The 14,633-nt window shown below is 41.4% G+C and overlaps 1 protein-coding gene across 2 annotated transcripts in view; it reads right to left on the reverse strand.

Moving 5' to 3' along the window:
- Nucleotides 1–14,401, reverse strand: part of GPSM2 (G protein signaling modulator 2) — a 27,443-nt gene extending 13,042 nt beyond the window's left edge. The window contains exons 1-2 of one of the 2 annotated variants that reach the window (XM_066192306.1): nt 14,342–14,401; nt 3,871–3,923 (exon numbers count right to left, since the gene is read on the reverse strand). In XM_066192306.1, the coding sequence (XP_066048403.1) occupies nt 3,871–3,876 (6 nt within the window). In that variant the 5' untranslated portion in view covers nt 3,877–3,923; nt 14,342–14,401. Of the gene's footprint in view, nt 1–3,617; nt 3,924–14,341 lie in introns of both variants that reach the window. The other variant, XM_066192305.1, reaches the window with a different exon arrangement.
- Nucleotides 14,402–14,633: the final 232 nt, after the last annotated feature.

The following is a 14,633-nucleotide window of genomic DNA, read 5'->3' on the forward strand; positions in this document are numbered from 1 at the left end:
GTAAGTGCAAGGCAGAAATGATTACACCATCAGCAACTGAAGGTTTAAGACTTAAAACACTTCATTGGGTAAGCTTAATCCTATCCAAAGAGGTTCTCTCCGGGCACCTCATGTTAACTGACATGACCAATTAGAGTGACAGCTAGAAAATATGGTGCTTCTCAGTGCAGAGATTTGGACCATTACATAGCCACACTTTTTAGCCTGAATGGCTAAAAAGAGCAGAAATTTCAGCAAAATGTGTGTGTGACATAACAGTGAAAATGCTACACTGGACTCTGCTTCCAAAATGAATTTATTCCATTAAAAAAATATATATATTTTTAACTGTGATGCATCAAACACGTAATCAGTGAAGAAAAGGCAGTTTAGAAAAGTACAAGGGCAATATCACAGAGTGCTGCAGTATGTAGCTCCCCTAAGAGACCGCATTAATCTAATTTCACACTACACCAAAAAATGCCAAATGCCAAGGCAGCATTACCATTTCATCAGGGAATTTGCAGTACAATCATTTGACTTTGCCACCCTAGATTTAGGGCAACTTATAAAAATGAAAGATGTGGGGTCTTTCATACAGAAGGCAACTAAGAAGCAAACGGCTTATACTCAGACTGATGAAAATCTGCTGTTACTACAGAGTGTTTAAATTCAGCCAGAATTACAGGAAGTAAATGAAAATGGGAATTAATAATTGTTGGAATAAAAAAAAATGCAAAAATTACACAACTCTGCAAAGGGTGTGTTAACAGGTTGCTAGAATCTGTGCAGCAAATTAAAGTTTTAATTCCATCTGGATCCATTCTTTCTGACCTATCATTTCAAAATCTAAATAAGCTATACCAAAATAGAACAGAGAAAATGAAATACTTATTTTCACAGTTGCCTGTACTCAATATTAATATTTTATTCAGGTTATATAAGAGCTATGAAATCACTCAGTTATTTTAAAACTTTCCTAGGCTTTTCCATCGAGTACCAAAACTGGATTCAGACGAGGTTTGGTGTGTATTTGTGGTTTTTTCTCCCCTCTAATACTTCAAGGACTCTTATGCAAATTAACACTTTTTTTTTTTTTTTTTTTAAAGGATTTACATAGGTGTTCTCCACCTGTCACCGCTAATGGTTAAAGAGCAGTTTGGCAGACTAGACAGGGCCAGGTTATCAATGTTTTAGGAAGTCATTAAATAGTTACAAGGAGAATATGACATTACTTTCTCTGTTCCCTGGGCTGAGTTGAATTATTTACTCAACACCCAGTGGCCAAACAAGAGATACATTGACTCTGCAGAGAGGAGAAGAGAACAAGCCCTATTCATCTGTGCACTTCTAATGCAATTCAGTTCCTGCTGAACAGGATAACGTTCTCCCAGATATTACTTGGAAATGCTCACACAGGGCTTCATTTTGTTATGCTGTCTATAGCTGCCTGGCATTTCCTGAATAATTTCTCATTTGTAAAACTACCTCATCCTTATCTGGCCCTCAAAGCTTTTCCTCCTGCCTGGCTCCCCAGTATTTTTGCTTTTCTTCCTCTCCACCCCGTTCTTCTCTGACCTTTTTCACATTCTGTTTTAAACGGTTTTTTTCCAAAGAATTTTAACCCTAAGCATATTGCCTCCTTGTTTTTGTCTCCCTCCCTTCAGCTGTTCTCATCTTACAATAAGGACAAGAAAAGTGGTAAGAATTAAGGCAGTGAAAGAAGGCAGCAAGACTCACTGATTACTACAATCTCCAAACACAATTTAGTTCGACTCAGTTCAATTCCCACTAAGAGGACTTTTTGCTTTTGAGGGGGAACACGGCTGTCACCAATTTGCCATGAAGCATGTTGGTCCAAGTAACACACCTAGAGACAAAACAACTCCTGTGACATCTCTTTAGTTCAGCTGCACACATCACTAATGGCACAGTATCCTGTAATAAAGCTGACACCCCATTCCTGACTCCTGCCCTCACTCTTGGCTTCCCCAGGTGAGCAAAGCGAGCGCTGCCAACAGCTCCCCCACAGCTAAATTTTAAACTCCAACAAAATAAAATATTTCCAAATTATAGCTATCCAAATCATCATAAAATTCCAGGTCGATACATTAATCTGTAGTTTCTCAAAGTCTTAGGAAAGTTTAATATGTTTTAAAATTAGAAGCATTTTGCCATCATGTTTTTTAAATGTGAATCAGATTATAGTTCTTCCAAAAAAGTTAAATAAGGTCAAGAATATTGTTATTGTTCATATTTTTAATTGGTCTCATTCAAACCTGTAAGACATTGTGCCCTGATTGTGCTTGCCAAATTTTTTTCAAGTTTTTTTTTTAACTCGTCAGTTTAAACCAGTCAATTGGCCATGACACATTTTTCATCCATTTACTTATATAATAGTACCCTGAACAGCTCCTGCTTTTAATCAAGAGTGACCAAGGATGTTCTGCAATTGTCTGGGGAGGACTGAGAGCATCGGCAGCAGCGTGGGGAAACATGGTAGAGGAATGCTGGGAAGCAGGTCCCTTCAGGAAACAGCAGAGTTATGCTTACACACTCAGGGTCAAAGCCACAGGATAAAGATCTTATAGCAAAATAAAGAGAGAAAACAGTCAATTACAGCTTATGTGCTTATTTTTCTCCTTACTGACCATGAAAAAGCCTCTCCAGCTGGCTGCACTGCCAACCAGGACACTGGACTTGTATGAAATTAAATGAAGGACTTCTCTTCTATGGACTGGAAGAGAAGACCACTCCAACAGCAGTCTAACATTGTCAGAAGGTTGAAAGAATTCATTTTAAGCCATAGCATGTGCTGTCTTACAAATACAGGTACCCCCTTATTGCTGTTAGCTGGCGAGAAAAGGCCTCCAAAGAAAGGATGACCAGGGTAGAGCTGGGAGGAGCACACAAGAACCACATTTTTGATTTCTTGTTAAACAATCGTTTCAGTCTTCCAGTGTCTCTTCCTACTGAATGAACTACAAGATTTACCCTTCCAAACACCCTGCCCTACACAATGCTCCTGTAGTTCAGCTCCATTAGAGCGAGTCTGAAACGCTAACACGTTGTCCCACGTCTGTAAAGGGGATTCAGAAGGAAAATGATAAAAGCTCTCAGAAGGGAAATCCCATATCCTCTTCACTTGCAAGAACAGTACTTTTGAGTGCAAGGCACCAAGGCAATTTCTATCCATCAAACAAACCTCTCTATGTAAAGCAAGGAAAATACCTCATCATTCATCAAAACAGTAATGGGCCAAGTACAGAGATCTTTAGCAGACAAAACTCAGCAATTTGCTTAGGCAGTCCAAGAGCTTAAAGAGGGAGTAGCTATCATCCTGCAGACACTGTACTTCATATCATTCTATCCCAAACACAAAGAAATACAGACAATATGTACTATTCTGCTACCACACAAGTTCCAACACTATACAATCATGCAATCATACTAATATAATCTGCTACATAGCTAAAGTAAATTTTCATCATTCAAAATTCAAGAAAAGAAATGGGTGGGTTTAATTTTAAATTTCAATAATGCTACTAGCAGAGATATCAAGCTATTTGTTGCAACTTGTTTATCTTTCTGTTATTCCCAGCACTTATTCATCTACAGCAAAACGAGCAGAGTCTTACCTGTATCGCACATGAAAGGAACGATCCTCAGGCATGCTTATCAAAACATTATTTTCCGCCATTGAGTTACATTATCAGTAGAGAAAGAAATCCTGTTCTGTAGTAGGGTAAGTGCTTTTTTATGGAGAATTGTTGTCAGAGCACCATTCCAGTTAGTACATTAAGAAGCTGGTGTAAAGATATCCTAAGCTCCTGCAGAAAAACTCTTCTTTATTACTGAGGTAAGGAGGTCAGTGCCAGACACATCTCACACCTTCATGTTCTTTCTTTCATCTGTGGCCCTTTAAGCTCCATTCAGCCGCGGTTCTGCAAAGGGAACACAAGATGCTTGGCTTGAAGTCTCATCCGTAATAACTCATCAGCATTTGCAGCTGATGTAAAAGCATAACATTGCTCCTACCACGCAGGAAACGTCATTCAAGAACTTAAAGGCAGAGCCAAAGCCTTCTACACAGACATGGCAATTCCTGTAGGCAAGTGAAAAAGCCAAAGAGGTTTAACAAAAGCCAACACACACTTCTCCTGGAGACTTGGAAGAATTTACCCTTGTTAGTATTTTCTGGCCTCATGAAGTTCCAGGTAAAAACCTTTAAGGATGAAAACTACAGAATGAAAGGCGTGATATGGAACAGATCACAAAGTGCTTTACATGTGAACACTGCCACTGAAACCCCGATCATCAGCTGAAGGCCCACAGCAGTCAGAACTGGTGGGCACAATCCCCTCTGGAGATTGTCCCACCTGGAATACTGTAAACACAGCATGTTTAAGCTTTATATTCACTTTTCTCCTCCCTGCTTCCAAAAGAAAAGGGGGGAGTGTGGGAGTTTGGAGGGCAAGGGGTGTTAACGCCGGCTTCCTATTCAAAAATTCTGCAGCTCTGCAATGTGAGCTCTAAACTCTGCTTCAAAGGGACTGCAGAAGCCAGCATGTAAATATTGGACATGTTTAGGCTGGCTGGGAAAAATTAACAGAAAAGAAACCCTATAATCAAAAGTTTACCCACTTTTAAATGTATTTTTAGTAGAGACAGTGACACATTTATGCCTCAGAACTAATATTACCTTCCTTTGCAAGTAAACAGAGTTGTGTAATTCACAAATGCATATTTCATCAAGAGACTTCAGAGGTGTCAAAAAGACAGGAACAGAGCTCAGATTCAGAGCTGTCATCAGAAGAACATGTAAAGCTGTATATTTAATTGTTGATATAACCCACGCCTTTTCCTTTCAATAGTTTTATCAAGTCCCAGCTGTGAAGATTCATGCTTCCCATCCTACTCTACCTTGACAGCAGCCCTCAGACTATCTACATTCTTCCAATTAAACAAGTATTTCGCCCTTCCATACTCATCACTAGAATTATTTGGCATCAACAAGTGGGTGTGGGTGTATTTTTGCAATTATGAAGCGTGACACCCAGAGGTTACAATAGCACTGCAACCCACACACTGGGCAGGCTGTGTCCCAGGGATTCACTCTGAGGAAGTCTGTGCAGCCTCAGCTCAGGTAACTCACACAGGCCAATGGCCCTAAGCCACCCAGTCTACAGCAACCCTCCAGCACTCCTGCTGCTCAGCAAATCCGAGGGATTTGGAAGCTCTCTTCCACAGAGGGACACACCACAAAGTAAAAAGTGTGTACTCTGGCAACCTCCATAGATCACGAAATGATGAGTGTGGTAATTTGTTTGTATATTTATACTGTAATGGTAATTACCTGAATAATTTGAAAAGCTTTTTTTTTTAAATAAAAAGTCAAGTTTAATTAAAAAAAACACAACCAGTTATACTTAAAGGTACATCAGAACATCTGTGTTTATTTAAATACCAGTTATTTTTAGCAGCACATTTTACATCAGGTGTTTATAGCTTCACTATATCTGAGCTACATCCGTCCTCATCGTGTGGCTGATGCCACCACATCCCAAGAGCTGGAACAATTACTCCTGCCTTCTTCCCTCCTTACTGGCCATACAGCACATTCCTCGTCTTAGGCGGGTGATACGGACACACCCACATTGGCCAACACATCATCATCACAGATCCGACCAAAATTACCGGGTCTGCTCTTCATGCCCGGCTTCTTCACGCGTCCTCATTAGGGTGTCAATTACGCCTCCAGCCGTGCCAAGGTGTCATCAGTAACCAAACCTAAAGCACGTTAATTAGAGTGGGGAATGCAAAGTGCAGGGGGTGGGAGTGGAACGCCGGCACGGACAGCATCTGTCAGGTGTAAAGTGGCCTTGGGAGGACTGGGGTACACCAAACTAAGCCTTGCTCTGCCAACTGCTGCACCCTCACTGCTGAGAGCATCTCTGGAACCAGCACGGAATTGGCTCAGGGGACACAGGCTCCAGCAGAAAGCCTAAGGAGTTAACAGACCTCAGGAGAAGTTCTACTCTGTCAGCAGAGCCTGTTTCACTGTTAGTTTTCTCCTAAACTTGCATTTTTAATTAAAATTTTATGTAGCTTGAAAAAAATCACTTGGGGCTTATGATGAAAAAAAAAAAATCTGTATTAATGCAACCAAGCTGCTTTAGATTCTCTCCACACCTCAGAGAAATATAAAATTTCTATCCATGTTAAAGAGCTGGCTTTCAGGAAAGCAGAAATAGAAAACTGAAGTTGTATACACAACTTTAAAATGCACAATTTTACTAAATGCAGGAAGTCTCAGGGGTTTCTGTCATTTCAAAGTAGCAGCAAAAACCCCATAGAGAAAAGACTGGGCCTCCTTCAGAAGCGGATAATTAAACTGCTGTTACTAATTACACAGTTGTTTGATACCGAAACAGAAACGAACATCAGCCTCACCACCCCCAAATCAAATGGAGCAAGGCAGAGGTTGGGCAATGGAATGTGGCAGCCACTTCAGAGCCCACAACAGACAAAACATGCACCCTAACAATGCTTTGTCAGAAGAAAATGGTGAGCCATAGTCAGCGGTTACCCACCCTGCTATAAACAGCTATAGCATTTTCAATTAAACCATCAATAAAAAGGTAGATCTGCCTCAATTCAAAATTCTTTCTTAAAAAAATGTACTTATTGCTGTCAGAATGTCACTTTTCATTCTTTTTTCCTATTAAATCACAGATTTATATAGAAGATATGAAAATATAGATGGAGTTTGCATGACGAAAGTACATCTCAACCTTCCAATAACATCCCTGCACTGAATCAGTGACACAAATGCTAAGACTGGAATAAGGCTCCCTCTCTCTCTCAAGAAAAATGACAGAAGAAACCAAGCCCCCTCCTCTTTAATTCTAATCAGTATGTTTCAAATTCCTGACAGTGATAAAACAATAGTTGCTATCCTTTCCCCAAAGCCTGTATGCAAGCTCGTAGTTCCAGCTATCACACCTTCCAGACAGGTGTTTCACCTTTTAAGGCATTTTCCATTTCAGCAGTGATTCTGTTACATACTACAAATTTTATCTCAAGGGTGGACAATGAGTTTAATCAGTTTGCAAGTCTTAGTTACACTGACTGTCTACATAGATTTTGTCATTTAAACTTTTGACAGAAAACCAGATTTCTGCACAGGTGAAAAATGATCAGCAAGCAACAGAAAGCAAATGCTGCAATTTATTTGCAGTACACAGAACTAATAATCACAATACAGTTGGAGAAGATGGTTTTATTCTCCTTCATCACCTCAAAATGGTACATTTTAAGCAGCATCATTTGCTTTTTTCCTCAACACACATCTTTTTTGGAATTTGTCAGATGATCCAAAGTATTGTTTTGCTGATGCAGTCACATGGCCAAACAGCTGACAGCCCCTGACCGGTCACTTGGGGCTGGTGGAATATTAAACAGTTCCCTTCCTCCTGCCTTTCCCTAAAGGAGATGATTAAGTCAGGCCTTCTCTCCCCATCTGCTATTCCTCACAAATCTGTGGGAAAGGAGCATCTGCCAAATGAACTCATCACCCACAGACATTCAAAAGAGGAAAGTACAGATAGAGGCAGATCTACTGCACAAATTGCATTTCCTGAGAAAAACTGGTGACAGAGACTGCTTGTTTCAGGATCGAGACAAATTTCCCAACGGTGAATTAAGTCTGAATTTCCTTTCAGAAAGATGCAATAGAATGGGTAGGACAAAAAAAAAAAAAAGAAAAAACAACGAAAAAACCGGAAAGAAGCTTGAACTGGATCATCTAAAAACAGAACAGAGCTTTTGCATACCCTGTGAATGAAGAACCAAACCACACAAAAATAAAAATACACCAACAGTCCGATTACTGAAATACAGAGATCAGCTTGGCTTCAGACCTTCAAAATAGAAAAGAGCTTATAAATACAAATAGCACAAGGAACACTCAGAAGTAAAGCATTCTCTATTTTAGTCCTCAATGCTGTTCAAGGATATTTTTAAAATTTACCTGAATTAATGAATAAGCCTAAAACAAGCCACCAAAAAACCCTTAAAATTTCACATCAAGTGTAATATTGTATTTACATAGTAAACAGCATCATCATCAGCATTTCTGCAGGAATACATATTCCCCTGTGAATGAGCCTTTAAGTAAATGTGTGCCATGCTGGGGAAAAGCTGATTTTTCCAAACCCTGAGCACAGTACAAGTGACTAGTCATGAGAGTGGATCATGCAAATACAAGAAACAACTGTATGTACTGAGACCACTGAGGTTATTCTTGGCAGCTTAATTTTAAACTCCTCTCTGCACCACTTTTGACAGCTGTTCAACAGCTGATTAGCTGAGTGCACACAGAAACCACCTTCACTGATGAGGTGAACTTGAGGTTTTATTCAGGATCATGATGATGTGGAGCAGTACCTGCTCTGAAATACTGCCTTTGTCTCCTGATGGATTTCTCTGTTGAGCACAAAACCCCAGAGTAAACCACAGGGATTCTTTTAGGAACTGGCTTAGCAGCACGAAAGCCACTTTGCAGCTCACATCACACATCAATGGACAGAAGAGGAAAGCTGAAGTTCATAAACAGCTCCTGAGCTGCTCCTCCCAGGTGTGAGTGACAGAGCCTGTATCACTACAGAGCCTGGCAAAGACCCCACCTAAACATCCTATGCCATCAGGCTCATCAGACCAGCTGCAAATAAATTAAACCGCTATTTCATCTCCTTGGTTCAGATGCTTCCTCCTCCACCCCCAGTATATTTACCATGCTGACTTATAAATATGGGCCCACACCAATCTAAAAAGCACTGCCGAATATTGCAGACAGCCCTGACATGGCTGAAGGGGTGGGTATTGCACTGGCTTGGCCCCAGAGGCGATGTTGACTTGTAATCCTATCAACCCCACTGCTCCACAAGCCTGGAATTTCACTAAAAATGTTTTAATAGAAAATAGAATAAATATGAGGATTCCTCTCCTTTGCCCAAACGACATGCACATCCTGGACATAGGAAACTATCATTTCCTTGCTAGAAAGAGAATCACCAAACTGTAACTGAGAGCAGAGGGCTAGGCAGGCATTTTGTAACCAGAACTGACAGGTGCAGAGCTAACTGCCTTTTGTGAATCAAAGAGAAAGAGTTAGAGTGAGGGAGGGAAACGACTCCATTATCTCCGAAATTATTCCATCTCCCTTTTTAGCCACTTAATGCCCAAGACTTAATGACTAGTAACCAGCAGTCTTTCCAGACAGCCAACAGAAGCACAAAAGGTTAAAAAAGACCAGAAAAATACCAATAATAGAAGTTAAGATACTCACAACTACTCTCCTGAAAAAATCAAAACAATTGCCAAACGAGTAGTTACACAAATTCTATCATTGTCCGTCACAAACCTCAGCGTAATCTGATTCTTTTCTTCATTCCTCTCCCAAATTTCTTTCTAGCACTGTACATAAACCCAAATCAAGAAAAGGGTTTCTGTCAAATTATTTTAATTTACTCATCAATCTACTCTAATTTAGTCATCAATATGATTACAGGAAGAGAAACCCCCCAGTGACAAAGGAGCACAAGTATCCCCAGAACAGTCCCAAAGAGTCTCAAGTACGTATACAAATTTTTATTGAAAATATTAATAACTCAATGAAACAAGGTATGGAAAATATTGCATTAAACCCCAAAACTACATTACAGGATATAAATCATACTAGTTTATGAAGCTCTATTTGTATTTTTTTTTAAATCCTTTAAAATGGTCCTAGCAATGAGATACTCAGCTCAAGATTTAAAATTAGTTTTAAAAAAGACAAACAAACCCTCACCACAATGACAGGCATCAAGCATTTCTGAGATAAATTTTGCTCACAATGAAGTGAGGTTCTCAACCCATCCACAGCTGGAAATGGAATCATGGATTTGACCACTAGAGGAACACACCTCCAGAGCAGAAACAACATCCATTACCTAATTACTAACATGGCCCTGCATTAGGACAGACACGGTAACAGGAGAGAGATTTAATTTATCACTCTATTTGTACACATTTTTGTTTGGGGTTTTCTTTATTTCACTGGTTGCCTAAACCCAACAGACGTTGTTCGTGGTAGGTTCTAAACACAGGTAGGAGAAGGTTCATCTCCTTCATTTCCCAGGTTAACTCCTCTTGGTTGGTCCTGCACTCCCACCTCTGGCACAGCTGGCACGCCCTGGCTCACACAGCACTCTGTGAAAGGCAAACACAAGCCCGGCAGCATTTCCACCTGCCCTCTGGCATTTCCTGCATGTACTTTCCACCTGTTCTGCAGATTAGGAGGAGGATTTTTCCTCTGTTTGTAGAGGACCTAGCTGAATGGAGTGTTTGGGGCTTTAAGTAAAGGTCGGCAACATGCCACGCCTTTCAAACTCTGTATATCCTGCTTATTCCTATTATTATTATCATCCTGCTCATTCCTTTTCCCCTTCTTTTTCTAAGAGAACAATTATTTAACTGGAAAACAGCTTGCTACCTAATGTACACAATTATTGTCCAGTGTGCAGGTTAAAAGACCCAATGTAGCTAACACAAGGAACCATGAGTATTTTTATGGAAGCCATCTATTTAAATCCTGAATTAGGGGAATCCCACTCTAAAATAAAATAAGAAAGGAGAACATGAAGTGCCAGCAAAATATAACTAATATCCCCATCATAAAACTAATCAGGCAACTGAAAACTAATTCTCCATGCAGCAAGATTAAGATTTCAGATAGAAGAACAGTGCAGAATAATATCATAAAGTCAAAATAGGTCAGAATTTTTCCACATATTTGATACATCAAGGTATTAGGATTCCTTGTACTTTTTTCTTTTCTTTTTATCAGAACCAGATCCAAGTTTATTTACAAATTGTCATTCACAGACTGAAAACAAACTTTGTGCTGCCTTCTTTCCGACATCTCCCACAACTGGGGATGAGATTTGCATTCAAGCATTTCAAGCGCACAAATGCCACAACAGACTGCAATGACAGTTCACAACGAAGCGGTAACTTGTGATCCTTTTATACACAGCCTAAGCTGAAATCATTCCCAATAAATCAGTAACAGCTTTGTTACCAAGTTCTGAAGGTAAATTTGAACCCTGCTCCTTTGGGACAATCTCATCATGCAAATGAACATATACGAGGCCTCTCCCTGGCAACCAGACACTCGGCTACCTTCAGTTTGGGAACTGGAGCATGTTATCCAGCGTGAAAGAGCCCCACATAGGAAGGGTTCAGCACAAAAGGCTGGCTATTTGCACCGCAGCTGATAGAGCAAGTCGATCACAAATCTCTCCAATAAAATGTTCCACCTAGCTTAGCCCCTTCTTGGCCTATAATATCTCTTAAAAAGAGACCCTGGTATGTAAAAGAAAGAAGACAAACATCGTACAAGCATCTTACAAAGAAATGGACGAAGTTACCTTAAGATTCCATTAACTTTTTTTTTTTAAAAAATAACAATCCTTAGAATCACTGGCAGTAAGACACAGTAGCAATTTAAGTGAAGCAATATGAATGCTGTTTCAAAATTCCTAGTTGGCACTGTGGTGCTCATTCAGAGCCAAAGCAGACATTCAGCATTAACGAATCCTTACCACTCCAGCCAGGTTTTACCTCTCACAGAACCTCTGTGACACAACTGCAATGATCCACAACAGGTCAATGCCAGCAGCAGTGCGTGGTGCCTCACCTGTGTCCCTCAGTTGCCAAGTACTAACATAGCCATTAACATCCTCTCTAAGGAGTCTACAGCTGCAGCCTGCAAAAGCTGGGGTGCAGGATGAACACTCACAAGAGTGAGAAAACCACGTGTTGCTTCTCACACTGTTTGCTTCTACAGACAGGTACAGTGTATTTATAGTCTTCACCTAGGGAGATTTAAGGAAAACAGTATTTGTTGAGGTACCAAGTTGTAAATTGCTTTGCACATTCATTCCAACACTTGGGATGCAGCTGCAAATCTATTGAGAATCTCCTCAGTGCAGTTTCTTCCATCAGTGTGATGACTACTGGACTGCAGCCCACTGTGCCCCCACTGCCATTTATCCCCTATGTACAGGCATTATTGCACTGACAGAATTGGTCACATTAGCACATCTCATTCTCTAACAAACCAACGACCACTAGATAAGGTCCAGGCTCCAAAGTGCAAGGAGCCTGGACTTAGCTATCCTTATCATGCAAGGAACAAAATTCCTAGGAGTATACTAACATGGCAACGGGAGAAAAAATAGTGTAGCAAACACAAATAACCAAGAAATAAAATAGATTTAGAGAGCCTTCTTTATAAATCACATGTGATTCATATTCCCTGTAACCCAGCCGAATTTACTGGGTTACAGTAAATTCAGTTACTGTTACCTTTTCCTTCCTATTAGTAAAAGGTTTATAACACAAAGAAGTTTAATTATATGAACAAGAACCATATTTCTCAAACATTACCAAATTTGAATCCCAAGAGGCAACTTGACATTAATCATCTGTTCAACACTGTATGAGTTTCAGACCATCTCTTGCCAGTCCTTCCACTTCTGGTTTTTCTGTATTTTGCATTCCTAATATTGTGCTCTTCCACAAAACAATACTTTTTTTTTTCCTTTTTGGATATTATCACACATATAGCTGACTTACTGCTAAATAGCTAAAGAAAAGTTTAAGGTTTTTCTGCACCTGGTACTTCTCTTGGCTTTCATTTGCAGGAGCAGTGATAACAATAACAGGCTGATCCCTCAGAAAGTCTCAATATGATCGCCCACTCCTCAAACAAAACCAATTTCATTAAGACGTTAACTTTAAAAGCTACTGAGACCAGGACTATAGAGATTTGGGCAGGACTGAGTAAGTTGTGGAAAGTGAAACTGACCCCACAAAGACTAAAATAAACCTGGAGTACAAAAAGTACAACTCTGTTGGCTATTAAATTTAAAAAGTGGAAGATAAGGAGAAATTAAAAAACTATAAACTCTAAAAAAAATTTTAATCTCCTTATGTTCAGAAGTTAAAACTATGGACAAAGAGCATTTTTTTAAAAAAAAAAGCTTTTTAAGATCTACTCTGACCTTCAAAGCATCAATTTGTGAAGTAATTCTGCAGCAAGAGTAGCAGCAATGTACAATCCTAACTAGTTTTAAGATGCCTGAAAGAGTTACAAGAGCACTTAAACAACAGCATGGTAAATAAAGCAACTGAGAAGACTCACATAGGTTTCTTCTAGTCCAATGAGGCTGTATTAGGTTTCAGGTAAGTTTTGTCCCAGCTTTATACAGAAGTTACTGGAAGTACAAAGTCCTTCCTACCAAAGAGCAATGCATAACCACAGTCCAGAAGAAGTCCACTGCTAACCCTTAATCAAACTAGTAAGAAGGAACACTTGGACAGGTCTACAAATTAGTTTTAACGCACTATAAATATATATAAGCAAAGAATTTAGAAGGCCTTTATTAGAAGACGTCTTTTTGCTAGCATTTTCAGGTCTAATAGAATTACCACTTTAAAAAGAGGTATAACGTTTCCAGACAAAATTTAAGCAGGGACTAGAATCTCTTAACTGATCTTTTTGAGATGCAAGACTCAGCACGTTCTTCCAAATTCTGAGATGGTTGCACAGCTCTCCATGGCAACCCAGGGTACATGAGCCCTGCAGTCACTGGCAAAAATCTAACAGGAACAGCACATTAGGCTGAAAAAAATTCTAAAGCAGAACAAAGGCCAGAGCTTCAAGGTGGGTTAAAATTTATGTCTTAGCAATCAGGTCAATAAAGGGATACAGAGCAATTTCTGCTTTACTATGCTCCTCCATCGAAAAAGTACAATAGCAATAGAAGGGCAGGAACTACACTAGCAAAACCGACAGTCTAGTCGATAAATGAGACTGGCTCTGGTATAATCCGAGTTCAGATATGCCACAACGCAATGCCTAACTCAAACTCTCGAACAAGAGTCTAGAGCTATGTTGCCTGTATACCTCACTCCTCGCGTTACGCTTGCAGATCCTTCGGTTCCGGTTCTATTAACAGCCTGTTTCCCTCCCTCCCGCCCTTGTGCTTTTATTTATTTACCCATCTCGTTAGGACACCACAAGCACCCAAACCCGCCCGGTGCCCAGCCCTTCAGAGACCCCCGGGCGATGGCGGCACACAATCCCCCCGCGCCGGGGCCGCGGGCACAGGGCACCGGGCTGGCACGGCACTGCCCGGAGCGGGCCGCACGGCCGCTTCATTCGCCAGCACACCGCGCCGCTCGGGGCCGCAGCCGCTCCGCCTTCGGAGCCCCCGTTGTGGCACCCAGCGCTCCCCGCCGCACCGCTCACCTGCGTGCCGGGCCGGCGGGGCTCCGAGGGGCCGGCGGGGCTGCGAGGGGCTGTGAGGGGCCGGCGGGGCTCCGAGGGGCCGGCGGGGCTGCGAGGGGCCGGCGCTGTGCGTGCCGGGCCGGCGGGGCTGTGAGGGGCGGCGGGTCCCGCCCGCCCACGCGCGGCCGCTCCTCGGGCCCGCCAATCGGCGCGGCGCCCGCCCGGCCCCAGGGGCGCGGCCGCCAACGGCCGGCGCGGCCGCATCATCCGCACGGGCCAATGGCGGGCGGCGGGCCGGGCGCGCTCGGAGCGG

Source organism: Chamaea fasciata, unplaced genomic scaffold, assembly GCF_029207755.1.
Source record: "Chamaea fasciata isolate MVZ Bird 193981 ecotype frontalis unplaced genomic scaffold, bChaFas1.0.hap1 SCAF_10, whole genome shotgun sequence".
Classification (NCBI taxonomy): domain Eukaryota; kingdom Metazoa; phylum Chordata; class Aves; order Passeriformes; family Sylviidae; genus Chamaea; species Chamaea fasciata.